This window comes from Agrilus planipennis, unplaced genomic scaffold (genome assembly GCF_000699045.2).
Source record: "Agrilus planipennis isolate EAB-ADULT unplaced genomic scaffold, Apla_2.0 scaffold124, whole genome shotgun sequence".
NCBI classification, from domain to species: Eukaryota; Metazoa; Arthropoda; class Insecta; order Coleoptera; family Buprestidae; genus Agrilus; species Agrilus planipennis.
Window position 1 is genome coordinate 411266 of NW_020438950.1, and position 18377 is coordinate 429642.

An 18377-nucleotide genomic window follows, 5' to 3' on the forward strand; every position below is an offset into this window, starting at 1 on the left:
TACTATTAATTTAAACGAAAAGACTAAATTTAGTCCCACAGTGCGTTGTCCCTAATTGTTGGGAGCTGAGTGAAGAAGAGTCTTTATCGTGACCGCGACCTGACGACGATCTCTCGCGCTAACGATGGCAACGACTTTGAGTCCGGGGGCTCCAGGGCTTCGAACGTACGTACGTTAAGTGACCGAGTGCAACCAGCACCGCGCTCCGCGCACTATTCTCTTACGAAAGAATAATGAAGCGGCAGCTACCTCCGAACGACCAGTTCAGTTTATTTGGTTATTCTTTGCGATGCACACGCATCTATTTTTTCGACACGATTGTTATTGTATTGTTAACGTCGCGGTGTTTTTTATTTTCTAATATTACTTCTGTATTATTATTCGTGGCGTGAAGACGATACACTATTCCTCCAGTTAGCCATCGTTAATAGTCTTCGTAATTAAAAATAAGGGAATAGAAAAATTATCTGTAAAATTTCCGGTAACTTCTATTGCAGTTTTTGTACTAATTACATCCCCTATCTGCGAGGATTTTTACACATTTGTCTCCAAAATGGAATCAGTACAGTTTTTGATTTTGGTAAGTTTTACAAATTTTAATATTTATTTTTATCTTTTACAAATAGCAATGCTATCACGAATATCGATTAAAAAAAAATTATTGAAACTGAAATAACAATAGGCATTGCAGTTTTTAAAAGCGTTAATTGTATCGTGCCTTCTACGTTTTTTGTTTTAATATATTAAATCTCAATAGGAGTTGACGTTTTCCTTTTAATTAAATGTCTCTAGTGCCACAGGTTCTAGTTGAACAAATCTTTGACTGGTTTTAAAAGCATTCATCCATAGAACCGATGAATTTGTTATGATAACCGTATTAATTTAGCTAATCTAATTAGAGAAAGACAGAGCTTTCGATAACGATAATAATTATAATAATAATATATTCAACACAATGTCCGCCCCCAAAAGTACTTCATAGGAACAAGAATTAGAATATTTATCTACATCGGCACTTATTTGAATTGTAATATTTATCTTGGGGAAATAAGAAAGTAGTTGAATCGATTCTTTTAAATAAATATCTATCTATGAAAAAGTCGAAAATTTCCAATTTTTAACTTTTTGTTCGTTGTTCAAACTATAACTAAAATTTAAATTTACAAAAGACAAACATAGTAACATTTTAATTGGCTTCGCTATGTCTATCTATAGGTACATTTCGGAAATTTTATAATACCTATGTTTTTTGCAATACCTATCCTACTGAAAATATATGAATGTGTAAAAAAAGCTCTCTTCTGTGAGTCCTTTTAACGTCTAATCTACGGGACCAGGAAGTTTCTACCTCTAATTTTGATAAATGAGTGACTTACTTAGTCATCATTAAAATAAGTAATCATTGAAATGCCATACCACTCTATTGCACTGAAAATGAGTTACAATAATGAAATTTGAACAAGACTAGCTTTAAGATTCTATGTATCACTTACATTTTTAGTTTTTTACCCTAGTTTAATGCTCATGTTAAGTGACTGCCTTCGTTTTTGGAACATTCCGAAATGCCCCGAAATCCTATTTATTTTTAAGAAATTACTATAACCTATGACCCAAATCTTTTACACCTTAATTAATATTAAAGACCCAATACTTACAAAAGGAATTAATCATTCAACATTTCAAGAACTAAAAGTCCACAAAAGTTCAATGTTAAGATCGAAAGCGTTAGTGCAATTTGCACATTTAACGACTTGAGTTTGTTCTTAGTCCAAAATCATTCCGTTATTTGTTGAAATACATATCTACATACATATATGTGCATTATACAAACGCGTTTTTACATAAATCTTTCAAGACATTGTATTTGTCAGTTCCTTCAGGTGTGTCAATAAATATTTTGTCACAATGACTTATTGACTTATAAATTTTATTCGAATTGAATTGATTGATGAATACACCGTTTGCTTAACCGAAAACTCTGGTCAAAAAGTCGGAAGTTGGAATATAAAAGTATGTTTTATTATACCATGTTGCAACAGCTCTTCGATCACGTCTAAAAATATGTATAGAAACAATTTTTTATACCTCCCAATTAGATAGTGCATATTGCATTAAATTTGAAATATTTTACAAAGAATAGAATAATTAATACATGTATTAATTATCAAGAAATAAGATGTTATTTGAAAGACCCGAAGGATCAACTAGAGCTTTAGTCTTACGATAACACACCAAATCTAAATTTAATATTCTGACAATTTCAATTTTTGATTGTAAATAAGTTTATTTATACGAAATATTTACTAAGTATATTGTAATAATCTCCATTTTAACGTGATTCACTTTTAGTAACTTCAATGTTTTTTTAAATGTTACGATTTAATTTGCATTAAGTATATATATACTCTATTTTTCCAATTTTTGTTACAAATCTCTAAAAGTAACTAAAACTAAAGCGGAGTACAAATCTAGTATAACATTTCTGCATTTATTAACAACTACAGATAAGTACCAAAATTTCAAATTTTTATTTCGAACAGTTTCAAAAACAAAAACGCATATCCAAATGATTTTATAAATTTTCTTTTTTGAGGTATTTAAAAACCTCTAAAAAGACATAAAAACAATGAATTGCAGGCTCCAGTTTCTCCAATAAAAGTTTTAAATTTGAATAGAAATTCGGGTTCGTCGCTTAACGCACTCTTGATATCTCTGGAGTTATTTTATTGTACTATATTATGACCTCAAGTGACTGTTATTTTACTTTAAATTTCGATATTCACAAATAAAACACATACTTCAACGATAGTAAATGTAAATTAACGATAATCAGACACGTAAGTGATTCTAAGGGCTCCTTTAACATCCACAGGTAGGTACCAAAATTTCAAATTTTTATATCGAGCAGTTTCAAAAACAAAAACGACTCTAACTGATAGACGCATATCCAAATGATTTTATAAATGTTCTGTTTGTCTTTTTGAGGTGTTTACAAAACTCTAAAAAGACATAAAAATAATGAATTGCAGGCTCCAGTTTCCCCAATAAAAGTTTTAAATTGAATAGGAATTCGGGTTCGTCGCTTAACGCGCTATTGATATCTCCGCAGTAATTTTTGTATTATGATCTCAAACGATTGTTATTTTACTTTAATTTTCGATATTCACAAATAAAACACATACGTCAACGATATTAAATGTGAATTAACGATAATCTGACACGTAAGTGATTCTAAGGGCTCTTTTAATGTAAAAAAAATACCCATTGCTATACAATAGTTAAGAATTTGACATTCTAAGCACAATTAAATCATAATAGAATAAAGATCTTTCGAGTGGTCATTTTGCTTTTATAATCTTAAAAAAACATCCTCTAATAATAATTTCAGTAGCGCGTAATCTTCTGTAAACATAGCAGCGAGCCTAAGTTGGAAAATGCCGCAATTTAATTATTATTCTCTTGCAAACATTTCAACCTGCGAATGTGCGTAAATTTACAATAAACCTCTTTAGAGTGACAATGCATCAATTACATGAAATTGCTGTTTAATTGGCTATAAACAATCTTACGTAACGTCTCTTCTTTGACACAAAACACATCGCAACGGCATCGTTCCAATTCCAGAATAATTATTATTCGTATCGGGTATGATAGCTATTCTTTTAACGTTACACAGTTATATAAAAAAGCGTCTTTATTATACTAAATGGATCGGTTTGATCAAACTTGATGGCAGTTTTTCCTTGGCAAGCACCTTGAAAAATTAAAAGAAAAAAAAATAGACTGGCTGGCTCATGTTATTCTACGTAGAATTATCTTAAAGAATCTCTAACGACTACACTTATATTACTTTAGAATTATTATTGTATTGACGTACGTAGGTATATTAATAAGTTTAATTCTAGCACCTAAAGTAGTTATACCTAATTCATTTTGAATAGATTGTTTTTAAGCTTTATCATTGTTATCAACAACTTAATATACATTTTACAATAACAGTCTAATTACACAGAAAACAGAAATTCAGCAAGCAGAAGAGAAAGATGAACTAATTTGGTAAGAAGTAAGTTTTGTTTTTAATGCTTCTTGTATTCCGTAATTAATTTTAACTTAATCATAAAGAAAACGTTAAATTAATGTAGAACAAGCATATTTACTTAAAAACGATATGCTTAAACATAAATAAAAATTAATGATTAAGTACATAATTCGTTTATCAGTAGTTATTAAATTCAATGATATTGATACTGCATCATCATTATAAGTTCGCCAGTCCTAAGACTGGTTAGACATGCACCTCTGCTCTTTCCTATCCTGGGCTAATCATCGCATTTCCCTAAAACTAGAACATCCCACATCCTTAACTATTTGTGAACAGTAGTCTAATGTTTATGTTTTTAGTATATCTATGACTAACTCTTCATGCCTGATACTTCCTATTTAATAATAAAAATCGGCTTTTTTGACCAGGTGACTGTTATAAATAAATATATATTAATAATAATAAATAGGTAAATTTGCAAAAAATAAGCTTATCAGATGAGAATAACTAAATAAATTAATCCAAAGATTTGCAACTTTTTTCTGTTTTAAAGGTCACACGGAAATGTATGTTACTATTACGTTTAAAAAATAACAAATTTAATTAAACATCAATATTTTTTATTCAACAAGAATACTTTATGTAGGAATACCTACAGAAATTTAGAATACTATCACATTAAACAATACAGTCACATAATTTGTTGTAGATACAGTGGCGTATCAAAAATTTGGGGTTAAGGTACAAAATCCCTGAAAATTCAATTGCGTAAAATAAACGTTCTTTAACTCATTTCACAAAAACATTAAATTTATTAACACTCGCTCAAGTTAATTATTTCAAGCATGTCGACTACAGTAACTGTTAGAATTGAGAAAAAACTACAATCTGGTGATTTTGGAGAGTAGGTTATACAAAAAAGCCGAAAAATATGATGAAAAAATGTTATAATGTTACAACACAAAAATGCGTAATAGGTTGCATTTATTTGTTTTAAAGAATTAAATGAATGTGACAGGATTATTTCCCGGTTAATCTGTTTGTATTTACGGTGTATCTAGCCTTTTAATTATTCATTAAAATAAAATAAAAAAATATGGTAGAATTAATTTTCAAACATACATACATATAGAGGGGGATTTTAACCTCAAACTTCCCCCTTGTGTCTACACCACTGTGTATCAACAAGAACATAATTCGTCCATGTCATATGAAAACATAAGTATATATATATTGCGACCATGTTGCCTTTCGTGATGACATCTTGAAGTACTGAAATTTTAATTGGTACTGTCATTACCATCAAAATTAAATCTCGAGCTGAAAGCCACAGCTAAGTCCGTGTAACTAGTAAAACCAATTAAAAAATGACTCGCTACACGAGTGAGACACACAATACTGGAAGCTGTTGGATTTAAATAAGTGCTCAATTTACAAGATAATACCTCTCGTAGAAAGGTGACTTATGAACGGAAGGTGACGTATGGAGAAAGTACTCCGGTACTATTATTTTTTTACTCATCGTCTGTAAAGATATTGACGGACATTATACCTACGATTTTGTCTTAGAAAGCTGTTCCGATAGTACTGTCGGAACTTCTTAAAAAGGATACCAACGCGGGAAGTTTGACATTTCTTGATGAATTTCGGGGAACTCTTAACGTAATTGATTAGACATATACAATGCTACTCTAATCCATTATGAAACGTTTTAATAAGTAAAAGTTTTTTGTTTGTTATTTCACACGCTTAAGCTACGACGTATTGTGCGTTATTAACTAACAATCTTTCATTCTACATTTCACAAAAATTATTACTTTACATAAAATAAATACCTAATACAAATTACTTAGTAATGAGGAAGTATTAGGAAGAGTTACAGATCAGAGGGCGCTATGTATGTTAATAAGTAGGCGAAGTGGGCTGGTAGGACACCTACTAAGGTATGAAGGGCTAGCTGGAGACCTATTAGAAGCAGAAACAGGAGTTAAGAGGAGTAGAGGTGGACCTAGATGACATTACTGTTTATAGATAGTTAAGGATGAAGGATGTTCCGATTAGCTGAAGATAGGAAAGAAAGGAGGTGCATGTTCAACCAGTATTAGTTCTGACGACCCTATGACGATGATGATGATGATGATAGGCACAAATTACAAATTTGATAACACAAAACACATCATTAGGTGTTTTTTTTAACAGCTGTTTAAGCTATAGGTTAACACGTTACAACTGAATATTTAATAAATTTATCTAATCATTTCAAATCATCCTATGTTTATTACACCTACCTATCTGGAAATTGTTATTGAAAAGTTTCTAACAAATTTAGTTTTACACCTTTGTACTGTATGTTATTTTGAAACTGGAAATTGTAACTATAAAATCTACTTTTTTGTGTATGAAAACTTTTTTATTGTACATTAATTCGTATCTGAAAAACCCTGCCAGTATGAACTATGTAAACTTTTGAATAATTAGTACAATTTAATAACCTCTGAAGTAATGTCATCCCTTTATGATATCACAGTATCGTGAAATACTATTATTGTAAATTTATTTGTAGCAGTATGCATGACAAAATATATTTATTTCCAAAATATATAACTGCACAACATTTCAAAAATTTTTCAATTAAGAGAACACATGCATTTTTGGTGTTTCGTAAACATTATAATAATCATAAATCCAATAAGTTGGCTAATTGTATTTTGAATTAAAAGCTCTATCTTCTGTCATCAGGAGATTTGTTGCTAAACGGAGAAAGTTTAATTATCTATTTTCGCTTTAAAACTGGAGTAGGTAAACGCGTGATAATTTTATTTTTAGTTCATTCTTTTACGTTGTTTCTTTGTTAAGTTGAAACTAAAATAAATCATTTTTGTACAAGCACTTATAGCTTTTTATTAAATTTAACGCTTCTGGATCACGTTCTCTAAACATTACCCAAAGTCGGTCGCCTTTCATAAACACTCACTCGTCAGTTTGTCTTATTTTAACGTAATTGCAAAATTTCTAATACGCTGTTTGGTGGACTAGTTGACAAATAATTTTTTAGTTCTTTTTTTTTTGGAGATTACTTCATTCGAAAAGCTAAAGTACAAATACAAAATGCAAAATATTTAGTTTTATTTTCTACCTTAAATGCCTTTTCTAAAATATTAATTTCCGTTAGATATCTAGATCTTAAACCTACTATTCTTTACTTTTAATTAATAAATACAAACTGTAATAAAGGCATAGTTGATACCATAGCCGAATTAAATTTAGTTATCCCTTTACAGAGTTATTATAAATGAATGCCAAAATCCTAAAAGGATAATTCTGTTTAAGTTGACTTTGATGTAAACGTAAGGCGTTTGTGAATTAATGACAATGATTCAGTTAATAAAATAGTATATTTTGGATTATTGGAATTGCTCACATACACACAACTGATAAAAATAAGAAAACTTTTTTGTAAATGTAAACCAAAACCAACTACATTTATTAATAGAAATGCCAAAAAACTAAAACAGTTTAAATACCACAATTTTAATTTCCACATCAATGAGCCCATCGATAAAAAAAGTATAATATTACGTTGTGAAACAGATCGATTAATAGACAAATTATTTATTATTCATACACAATTATGAATATCCGATTAATTTATGCTTCTATAAGATTACTACGCCTTATGCAACACAAACAAGCGATTCTTTCTGCATTTTCTCTGAACGATTGAATAAATATCTAATAGTCATTGTTGTTCCTGTATAATAAAAAAGTGGATCTAGTTGATCTTATAGCTTCGCGGTACAAGGATTTAAGCTATAAAAACTTAGGTGAACTTGAACTCCAGTGACAATTATTCTTGTTAATCAACTTTTATCCTTGGCTAGTCGACCACAAGTTTATTGAAAATATTCTCAGAAAATACGAAGGTTAGCTTTGTATTTATGTGCAGTATAAAGTCTTTAAACTGCTTAAACTTAAGTGAACATGTGGTCAAATCGTTTAAATTTGAAAGTCTGTTCAGCGGTTAAATGAAGTCCTAGTAAAATAAAATTAACAATTGATTTCCCTTAATTAATGTCTAGGGAGGTACAATATCTATCTATAAGTAAACTATAAGTTCTAAATGTTTTTGTGGAATTTTGGGATCTAGTCGTTATTTAGTTTAATTTCACCGAAAACTGTAGAAATTTGATTTTCTAATGCTAAATATGCTTACAAGTTCTTTAACTGATTTGTTTAATAATTACAAGCGTATTATTAAATAATTAATGCTTTTAAATAACTTGAAGCTTTTTGGGGTTCCAATGGGGTTCCAGAGGGGGCAATGTTAAAGAATCCTAACTTAATAATAAATGCGAATGTGACTTTGTTTGTTTATTACTATTTCACGTCTCAACTACTAAAACGATCATCGTGAAATTTTGTACACACATTGTCAGGGGTACAGAAAATGATATGTGATATGGAAAATGTTATAATAATCGACGAATTAAAATTTTTACTTATTTATTAATTCACTATTGGAACTCGTCCAAAATCCAACCCCATTTCATCCCCTATACATAATTTCCATCTCTTCTCTATAAAAAAAACGTCATAGTTGACCAACAAAAACGAAAGGAGAAAAAAAGAAAAACTGTTATAGCCTCCTCGTGCTTCATTCTTAATATTTTCTTTAATAAGCTCAAACCTCCTCATGCTTCATTCTTAATATTTCCTTTAATAAGCTCAAACCACCCCCTTCATCATTCACTAACTCCACACATTCTTCCATCGTTCTTCTTCCCTCACATTCCTCCAGCACGTGCCTCCCAATCACACAACCTACACCTCTTGTTCACCTCTTTGAGCCAGTATTTGCACTCTACACTCATTCCCTGTTCTCACTCTAGCCAAGACACTGAGACTCCTTCCGCTTTCTACATAATTAGGAGCCAAGTCCCTCTGCCAATCAGTCCATAAGAACTCCCTCAGTCTCACCGCATACCCAGATTCCCCTATTTTTCTTAAATAATGTCCCCTCGTTATTTCCATACATCTCATTCTCACCATTTTCCACATATTCTTACCTTGCCCTCTCCACTCCATCAGCTGTTCCTGGTTAATTAACAACCCTAATGTATTGCCCCTTTCAAACACCATCCTCCTCACAACTACATTGTATAGCATTATTCTTCTTTCCCAAACCTCCCTACACACTTTGCGCCCCAAGCCTCACACCCTCCCTTTTGCTACCTGATTATTTACGTGTCATTCTTCTCTACCGTTGTTTCCCAACATGTATCTAAGATTCCTCTCTTTCCACCTTTTCCTCCACATCTCCTCAAACTCCATTACCTTTAATTTTTTACAATTTACTTCCAATCCCTTTCTTATCAAGTATTTTTCCAGCCTTCCAACCATATCTCTTAAACTGGTCGCCAACAAGGCTATATCATCTGCATGTGATACTGTCCAAATTTTTTTTTCTTCCCACCACCAACCCTCCTTGTTTAATATTTCTATTATTTTCTAATGTACATATACATCCATAAACATGATTGGATTTCATTAGCAGCCCCTATTAACAGGGTGGAAGACAGGGAACCAATTCGTCTATCGGTTTACTTGCCTGCTACTTTTCGGTAGGTACCAATTCGACCATATCTGTTGTCTTAATATTAAGGCATGACTGGGAATGATTAAGTCGCGCTTTTTTGCTATAGACTACTGCTTAGAGATAGACAAAATAATGGCTAATGAATTCGTATGTACCACATATACATATATGTTCTTCACTCAAACCTTAATGTACTAACGTAAGCTTTCACTGAAATAATATAAGATCATCTATTGTTGATAAAATTACTAAGTTAGTAAGTATTCCTCCTATATTCACGAACTAAAGAACTACAGAGCGATTTTGTAATAATCAGAAATCATGTTATCGCCTACGTCGCTATTAATAGAATTGTTAGTAGCTGAATTAATTACGGGATTAATTCAATATAATTACGACTAAACTGTCGGTTATTATTCTAGGTATTTATGATAGTGTTACAACTAGGTACTTATTCATGTGAAGGTAACACTGATACACGTCTTTAATAATAACAACGTTTGTTACGATGAGTTTGTAGCAACGGGAAAAGGTCATATCTGCAGGTATGTGCCAGATAACATTAACTTCATTGAAAATCCTTCGATATTAACAATATGTTATGAAACCGACAACCTTTTCAAACACTATCTTCTCTTTACATGAGCGGTCTATACTTCCATTCAATGCCGCTTTCACATTATTAAGATTTTCACATGGATTACATTATAGACGGGACGAAATTAAAAGCCAATTTCTATTAATCATCATCCTCGATGAACACGGTCTTTTAATATTGCAAACATTGCAGTGATTGACTGCCAGATAATGAAATCATTGATTTTCAATTTAGTAATGCACTTTTACAATCTGTAATTTCTAATTAAAATCGATTGTTTCGGATATGCTAATAACATAATATGAATTTGGACATTAAAATTTAACTTACGAAATTGCTTCTAAAACTTTATCCCTATTTGGTGAAAATTTCCTATCATTACAACGTCTAAATCTAATGTAAATGTTAGAAATAATCTAAATAAACCATAACTGTTAAAATATTTTTAAAGCCAAACCAAACTAATCTTTATCTAATATAATTAAATTCTTGTTTATTATAATAATGATACGCACTTAAATTAACCTTTTTGTAAAGTAAATTTTAGTATCATGTGGGTAAATATGAGGGCGGTTCAATAAGTACCCGTGTTAGAAATGAAGACACCTTTTTTTTTAAAATTTGTTTTTTTATTTTTCAACGTAGTCCCCTTTTAGAAAGATACACTTCTCCCAACGACCCTGTCATTTTTTTTACCCCTCCAAACAATAAGATTTGTCGAACTCTCCAAAATCCCCCCTGTCTCGGCGATGACTTCCTCGTTTGAGCTAAATGTCTTTCTCGCTAGTCATTTCTTCATGGTAGGGAACAAGATGAAGTCGCAGGGAGTCAAATCGAGTGAGTACGGGGTGTGCGGCAGCAAATTCATAACGTAATTCGTGCATTTTGGCGGCAACAACTCCTGATGAATGTGCCGGTGCGTTATCGTGTTGAAAACGCACCTTCTTTTTCGTCAAATGCGTCCGTGTTTCCTTCAATTTTTTGTCGAAGCGGTCCAATAACTCACTGTAGTATTGTCCAGTGATCGTTCTTCCTTTTCCTAAAAAATCCGTGAAATGATTTCCTCGGTAACAACGTTTGCCAGGCTTCCTGGTCGCTCCTATCAAAAACGGATCTTTGCCCACGTTTAAATTTCGTTGAAGCAATATCTAACTGTGGTCGTAGATGGCGAAATGTCTCCATAAACAGTATCCAACTTTGTTTTCATCTCCTCGCATTTCTTCCCATCCAAAAACAAAAAGCGAGTTACCGAACGATACTGCTCTTTTTCCATCTTAGCGAAAATAACGAAACACGTCTCAGTCGAATGGCTGCCAAATCCAAACTAACCTATCAATCAGTCTGAAATTCGTTTTGGCGTGGTTTGATAGATGGCAGCACACGATGACAACACCAATTTCCTTTAGGAACGTCCTGTGTCTTCAATCACGGGTACTTATTGAACCGTCCTCGTACAATAACGACATTTTTATACCACGTTTAACGACACATTCTATGTGCTTTTTTCATTCATATTCGCACTTGTAACTGGCTGCTAATCGTGTGAAACTAAAAGTCCATAAAATCGCTTTCTCGAAGCTTTATGAAGTTTGCGTCTCGTATGTCAACTTCAAGCGTGTAGCTCTCTAAGGGTATAAAATATAAAACCTTTTTAAGAAGTAGCTAAACGGATAAAAATAGTAGATATTAGTAGTAATTAATGGAAAAGGTGTACGCTAAAAAATCTCCCAGGAAATGAGGAAGAAATATTTAGAATGCAAGATTCCGGCACACCTATCAGCTACTACAACTAAAGTACAGAAAAAAATGATTGAATACTTTCATATCAATCTCATTTCCAGTTTTCCATCACAATTCAATGTTACATGCACACGCCTACGTTGATGTATTTATGTACCTAGTTGTCAGGTGTCAGAATAATGGTCTATCAACACAAGTTCTATTTAGTTATCCATCAACTTTAATTAAACATCTATAAAAAGCACGAAAAAGGGCAAAAAAGAGTAATTTATTGTAATTATACATGACAAAAGAGTAGGATAGTATAAGGATTGGAGATGGGATGGGTTCCCGATTTGGGTTCGATACCCGGTCCTTTTTTGGAATTCGGCTGAGTATCGAACAACGGTAGTACAAGCAAAAAAAAAAAAAATAAAAACAAACAAACAAAAACAATAAAAGTATCACGATACCATACATTGCTTTTTGGGCAGACCAAGTGATTTACGGTTCCGTTCCCTGATAGGGTTCCCTCAAAATATATTTTAGTACATAGTTTTTAGTTTAGAAACGAAATTAGTTTGTTCAACAATTTCACACAAAATTATTTGGTGTCCCTGTTTTTACTACTTCAAGGAAATATTCATAATCTTGATGCGATTATTATGAGATAAATACCAAACAACTGAAAAATTACAAACTTAAATGACATAAAAAAATAAAATTTCGTTTAAAATAAGTTTATGATTAATGACTCAGGATGAAAGAATTGTAGAAGTAATTGAAATGAATATAAAGAAATTTTTATAGTTTTTAAAATCCATTTCGTTTGGATCATTCTTTCCGGATGTGAATTGTTACACGAACCGAAGGCGAAGGTGGTTAATTTCCAGTAGGGGTGCTACTGTACTTTACGTACTACCAAAATGCGAGATATTTCCCGATTTCAGTCATAAAAGAACAACAACTTCCTAGATAAGAATAAATTGCATTTTCTACTCAATAGAAAAGTGGACATTACCACCCGAGCCGAAGATGAGGGAGAAACCACGCGGGGATGATAAAATCCCTTCATTGTAAGCGTAAATTTCGCCTTTCGTCTTAAAAATCAGGCAGGGGTACCTATGCTAAAAATACTTTTCAATTTTGAAGACTGTTACTTTATATTACGTAGAACCCCTTTAAGTTGAACCTCGATAAGTCGAAAACCTCCAAAACTCGAAAAAATGTTTTGTTCCCTTCCCTTCAAGCGCCAATCAAACTTCCATTACTAGAAATCTCAACCGTCTATTAGGCGAAATAATCAGTGAGTCCCTGCAAGCCATTTTACACATATTTTCCGTCTATAACTCGATTAAATTTGACCTCTGTATTTCGAACATAGCAATGTTTTATTTTACAACCTTTACAACTCGATAATTTGAAACTTATTACGTCAATAGTTCGAAAAAAACTAAGTTATCAACTTTAAAGGTTTGCCGAAAATGTAAGTCCACCAAATCATAACCTCTACAAGTCGACTCAAAATCCTGAGTCAAAATCCTTGATAAGCCGAAAACTTCATAACTCGAATTTTTTGGCGTCTCCCTTGATGTTCGAGTTATAGAGGTTTTACTGTATAACATTCTGTTGAATAATTTTCCCATTCTTTCATATCTTATCATTGCAACGAATTGCGATTGTGCGAGATTGGCTCATCCTGGATGTAGATTAATTAATACCAGGGATAATTCGCTACAGGCTAAAAATTGCAGTAGAGCTTGGATATTAATCTTTTGAGCAGCCTACAACTTTTATTTTACAGTGAATTTGTTGTAAATAAAAATGAAGAGACCTTGATGGTACCGTCACATTCCTTTCATTTAAAACCGTCTAAAACAGTTCATAGTTGTTTTCCATCGTGAATGACAAGTCGAGATAGCATCCCATCGTTCCGTAACAAACGCGTGGTACTTACAAACGTCCAAGGCTAATTCTGTTACCCACATTTTATCTTTTTGTCACGTAATTCAATTTGTAATTGATATCGTCGATAGTTAGCTGTTTTGCAATCGATCGATACAGTTTAAGATTCAATGGGTTCTTGTACTTTATCACTACCCATGTATTTAATCGTTCGTTTCATAGGCTTGACAGACAACTTCCTATGTAAAAAAAATATTTATTCACCGAATATATTAATTTCATGATCAAAAGGTCGTCAGTCCTAAGACTGGTTGGACACGCACCTCCACTCTTTGCTATCCTGAGCTAATCTTTGCATTTCCCTAAAACTAGAACAACCTACATCCTTAACTATTTGCGAACAGTAATCTAATCTAGGTCTACCTCTACCCCTCCTAACTCCTGTTTCTGCCTCTAATATGTTTCTGACTAGACCTTCTTGTCTGAGAAGGTGTCCTACCAATCCATCTCGTCTATTTTTTATTGACTTCCATAGAGTCCTCTGTTCTCCTATTCTTTCTAATACTTCTTCATTTCTAACCTTCTCGATCCACGGTATCCTCATCATTCGCCTGTAACGTTACATTTCGAACGCTTCTAACCTATTGTTTCCCGTTGCGCCCTGTCCATGTTTCGCACCCGTACAGCACCACGCTCCAAACATACACCCTTAACAACCCTTTCCGAATTTCTAAATTAACCTTTTTCGGGAGCACAGAAGTGATATCTTTTTATCGAATTAATTATTAATTTAGTTAACAAATAATAGCTTACAAGAAACTTTTGTACAATCTATGATAATTCAACTGTGATTAGAATTAAGCCAATCGCTTAGGCGAGGATTTTACTTTAACGTTAAAAATTATGTCCACCGACATATTACTTCGCTTGTTTTACACACTACCTATTAGATTTTACCCGCGGCTTCGCTCGCATTGTAGTTCTAAATACGTGTCGATAAGATCATCGGTGATCATATGAAACTAATTCTTCTATCTCTTGCGAACGATACTTTTCTTTTGTATGAAAATAAATAAAAGTGAAACAAAAATAATAATAAGAAAAAGTAGGGAAAGAGCGAATAGAAAGATAAGAGACGAAAAATTGGAAGAAGTGTCTGATTTTATGTATCTAGGAAGTCAGATAAGTCAGGACAGAAGGAGTAGTACGGATATAAAGCAAAGGATAACGCAGGGTCGAATCGCCTTCAATAAAAAGAAGTCACTATGCTCGCGAACGATTAACTTATTAGAAATTCGAAAGATATTGTTAAAGGTGTATGTTTACAGCGTGGCATAATACCAGTGTGAAACATCGACTGAGGGCGCAGCGGAAAAGAAAAGGTTAGAAGCGTTCGAAATGTGGTGTTACTGGCAAATGATGAGGATACCGTAGATAGAGAAGGTTAGAAATGAAGAGGTATTAGAAAGAATAAGAGAACAGAGAACTCTATGGAAGTCAATAAGAAATAGGGGAGATAGGTCGGGTAGGACACCTTCTGAGGAATGAAGGTCTAGTCAGAGACATATTAGAGTTAGGAACAGGAGTTAAGAGGAGTAGAGGTAGACTTAGATTAGATTATTGCTCGCAAATAGTTAAGGATATGGGATGCTCCAGTTTTAGGAAAATGCGAAGATTAGCTCAGGATAGAAAAGAGTGGAGGTGCGTGTCCAACCAGTCTTAGGACTGACGACCTCAAGATGATAGAAAAGAACCCTATTTCCTTATCTGTATCCCTGACAGTGTGTGTACAAAATTTCATGATGATCAGTTGAGTAGTTAAGGCGTGAAATAATAGCAAACAAATAAACAAGCACACACATTTACATTTATAATATTAGTTAGAATTGGTGAATTATGAAACGAAGATAGTCACCATCTGGGCTTCGTCGACAGTATATTGCCTCTTATAGCTCATTTAGAGATATAATTCTAATAAAAAATAAAAAAACATACGTCATTCTTACAATTTCGATATCTTTGAATATACCTAATAAGGTGATGTCGATGGACGCTTTAGACTCAGCGCTTCACTGCCACAAGTAAAAATATTATTTGAAAAATTATGTTGTTTTGTTAGTATACTCAGCGAAAGCTAGCTGTAACAAAACAAAATATAAAGAATTTGAAATTAAAAATGAAAACACTTGTAATGTGGAAGTTACAAGTGTTTTCTTTTTTAATTTTAGGATCAATTTGCGTCAAGTAAAAGTAGATTTAATTACGGATAATAAAGAGTTTGCATTGTACAAGTTTTCTAGAAATATACAGCAAAATGAAAGCAGAAAAAAAAAACATTGAAACGCTGCCGTTAATTTAGAAAACCAGTACTAACATTACATACAAACGCAGAAGAAAAACAGCAATAAACCCGACAAAATAGTGTTTTGTGATAGGTATTATGTGAAACTAATTGAGTCATTTCAGATGAAAGATACGAGCCCACGACAGAGCTCAATAAATCTTATAAGAGAACAGTTTTAAGCAGTCAATTGTTAGGCAAACATTCGTGGCATACTTTTACCGTAAACACAAAATTATAACATCCATAAAAAAACCACATATACGTAATATACACACATGCGCTGCTTGACCATCGCCACTGCTTTCAAGGTCCTAAGCTTATATGCCAACAGAAAATCTCTTGTATTGTGTAATAAGACCATGTACATCTACCAACAGTAGATGACATAAAGAGTCACACAAATAACGAGCCCATTTAAATAGTTTCTTTGTTTTTTGTCAATTTTTAATTTATCACTCCGAAAACAGCCATACCACGTCTTGACCCTTTTCATAATCATACCAACGTTTCGCTTTTTCAAGTGAAATTATTCTCTAATCATTTATACTTATATGCTACATAAGCGATTATGCAAATAGCCCTGTGTTGATGAAAATCATTCATCATCATAAGGTTTTCAGTCCTAAGATTGGTTAGGCAACCCAGATCCTCAACTATTTGCGAACATTAACCTTATCTAGGTCTACCTCTGCCCCTCTTGATCCTTGCTTCTGCCTCTAATATCATCTTCATTATTCGCCGGTAATACCACATTTTGAACACTTCTAACCTTTTCTTTTCCGCCACGCCCACCGTCCATGTTTCGCACCCGTACAGAGCCGCGCTCCAAACATACGCCTTTAACAATCTTTTTCGAATTTCTAAACTAACCGTTCGCGAGCATAGAAGTGACTTCTTTCCATTGAAGGCGACTCGACCCTGCGCAATCATCTGATTTATAACCCTACTACTCCTTCTGTCCTGACTTATCTGACTTCTTAGATACCTAAAATCGATCAGTTCTTCTAATGTTTCGTGTCCTATCGTTGAATTCGCTCATTCACTAATTTTTCTTCCTTCCCTTGCATACCAGTATTTTTGTTTTACTTTTATTTATTTTAATATAATACTGTTTTGTCAATACCGCCCCCATTTTATTTAAAGTTGTCTCTATGTCCTTCTTGCTAGATGCTAATCTGCTGTATCATCTGCAAATCTAAGCATACTAATCTTTTGCCCTTGCACATCTATCCCTACAGTTGTACTGTCTCTAATGATGTTGATCGCGTCTTCAATGTATAGATTAAAAAGTAGCGGAGACAGTGTGCATCCATGTCTGACTCTCTTCCTAATATTTACTTCTCTACATTGCTGCACCAGCTACATATAACTGCCTGTTGCTCTTTACAGATGATTAAATAAATTTTAGGAACCGATTCGGGCAAGAAACGAAACAACAATGATAGGAGTTGGAATAACAGCAGAAGGTATTAATCAAAATTATGTAATTTATGACCTCATGAGTGAAATGTCTTGGAGAGATGAGCCAGTCGATTTGACAGAATGGTTCGATAATTATTCACGAAGGCGATACGGTCAAATAAATATGTCAGCAAATCAAACGTGGCAAATTTTAAAGGTTTTTATAAAGTAATTTCATAAGATGAGTCTTTCACCTATCTTTTTCCATTTTAGAGTACTTTGTACAATTTTACGGGAACAGAACGTTTAAGAGGGAAATACAGCATTAACAGTCGTCCATCATTGCATTTGAAAGATTGGGTAAGTTATCGTTGCAGGAGGGAGGGGCTAATTATTAATTTAATTATGTTTATTTTTGTATATAAACTAGACCTAAATATTATCGAACTGTAACTATAACCCACATGAGTGTGTCTGTTTTCAATTAGAATTAACATCATCATCATCATAAGGTCGTCAGTCCTAAGACTGGTTGGACATGCACCTCCACTCTTTCCTAACCTGAGCGAATCTTCGCATTTCCCTAAAACTAGAACAGCCCACATCCTTAACTGTAATCTAATGTAGGTCTACCTCTACCCCTCCTAACTCCTATTTTTGCCTCTAATATGTCTGTGACTGGACCTTCATGCCTGAGAAGGTGTCCTACCAACCTATCTCGCCTATTTTTTATTGACTTCCATAGAGTCCTCTGTTCTCCTATTCTTTCCAA

At 33.1% G+C, this 18377-nt stretch overlaps 1 protein-coding gene across 1 annotated transcript in view; it reads left to right on the top strand.

Moving 5' to 3' along the window:
• The first annotated feature begins 225 nt into the window (after positions 1–225).
• LOC108734996 overlaps positions 226–18377 on the top strand; it is a 52562-nt gene continuing 34410 nt past the window's right edge. The window contains exon 1 of the mRNA XM_025974776.1: positions 226–580. Within this exon, the coding sequence (XP_025830561.1) occupies positions 554–580 (27 nt within the window). The 5' untranslated portion in view covers positions 226–553. The remainder of the gene's footprint in view (positions 581–18377) is intronic.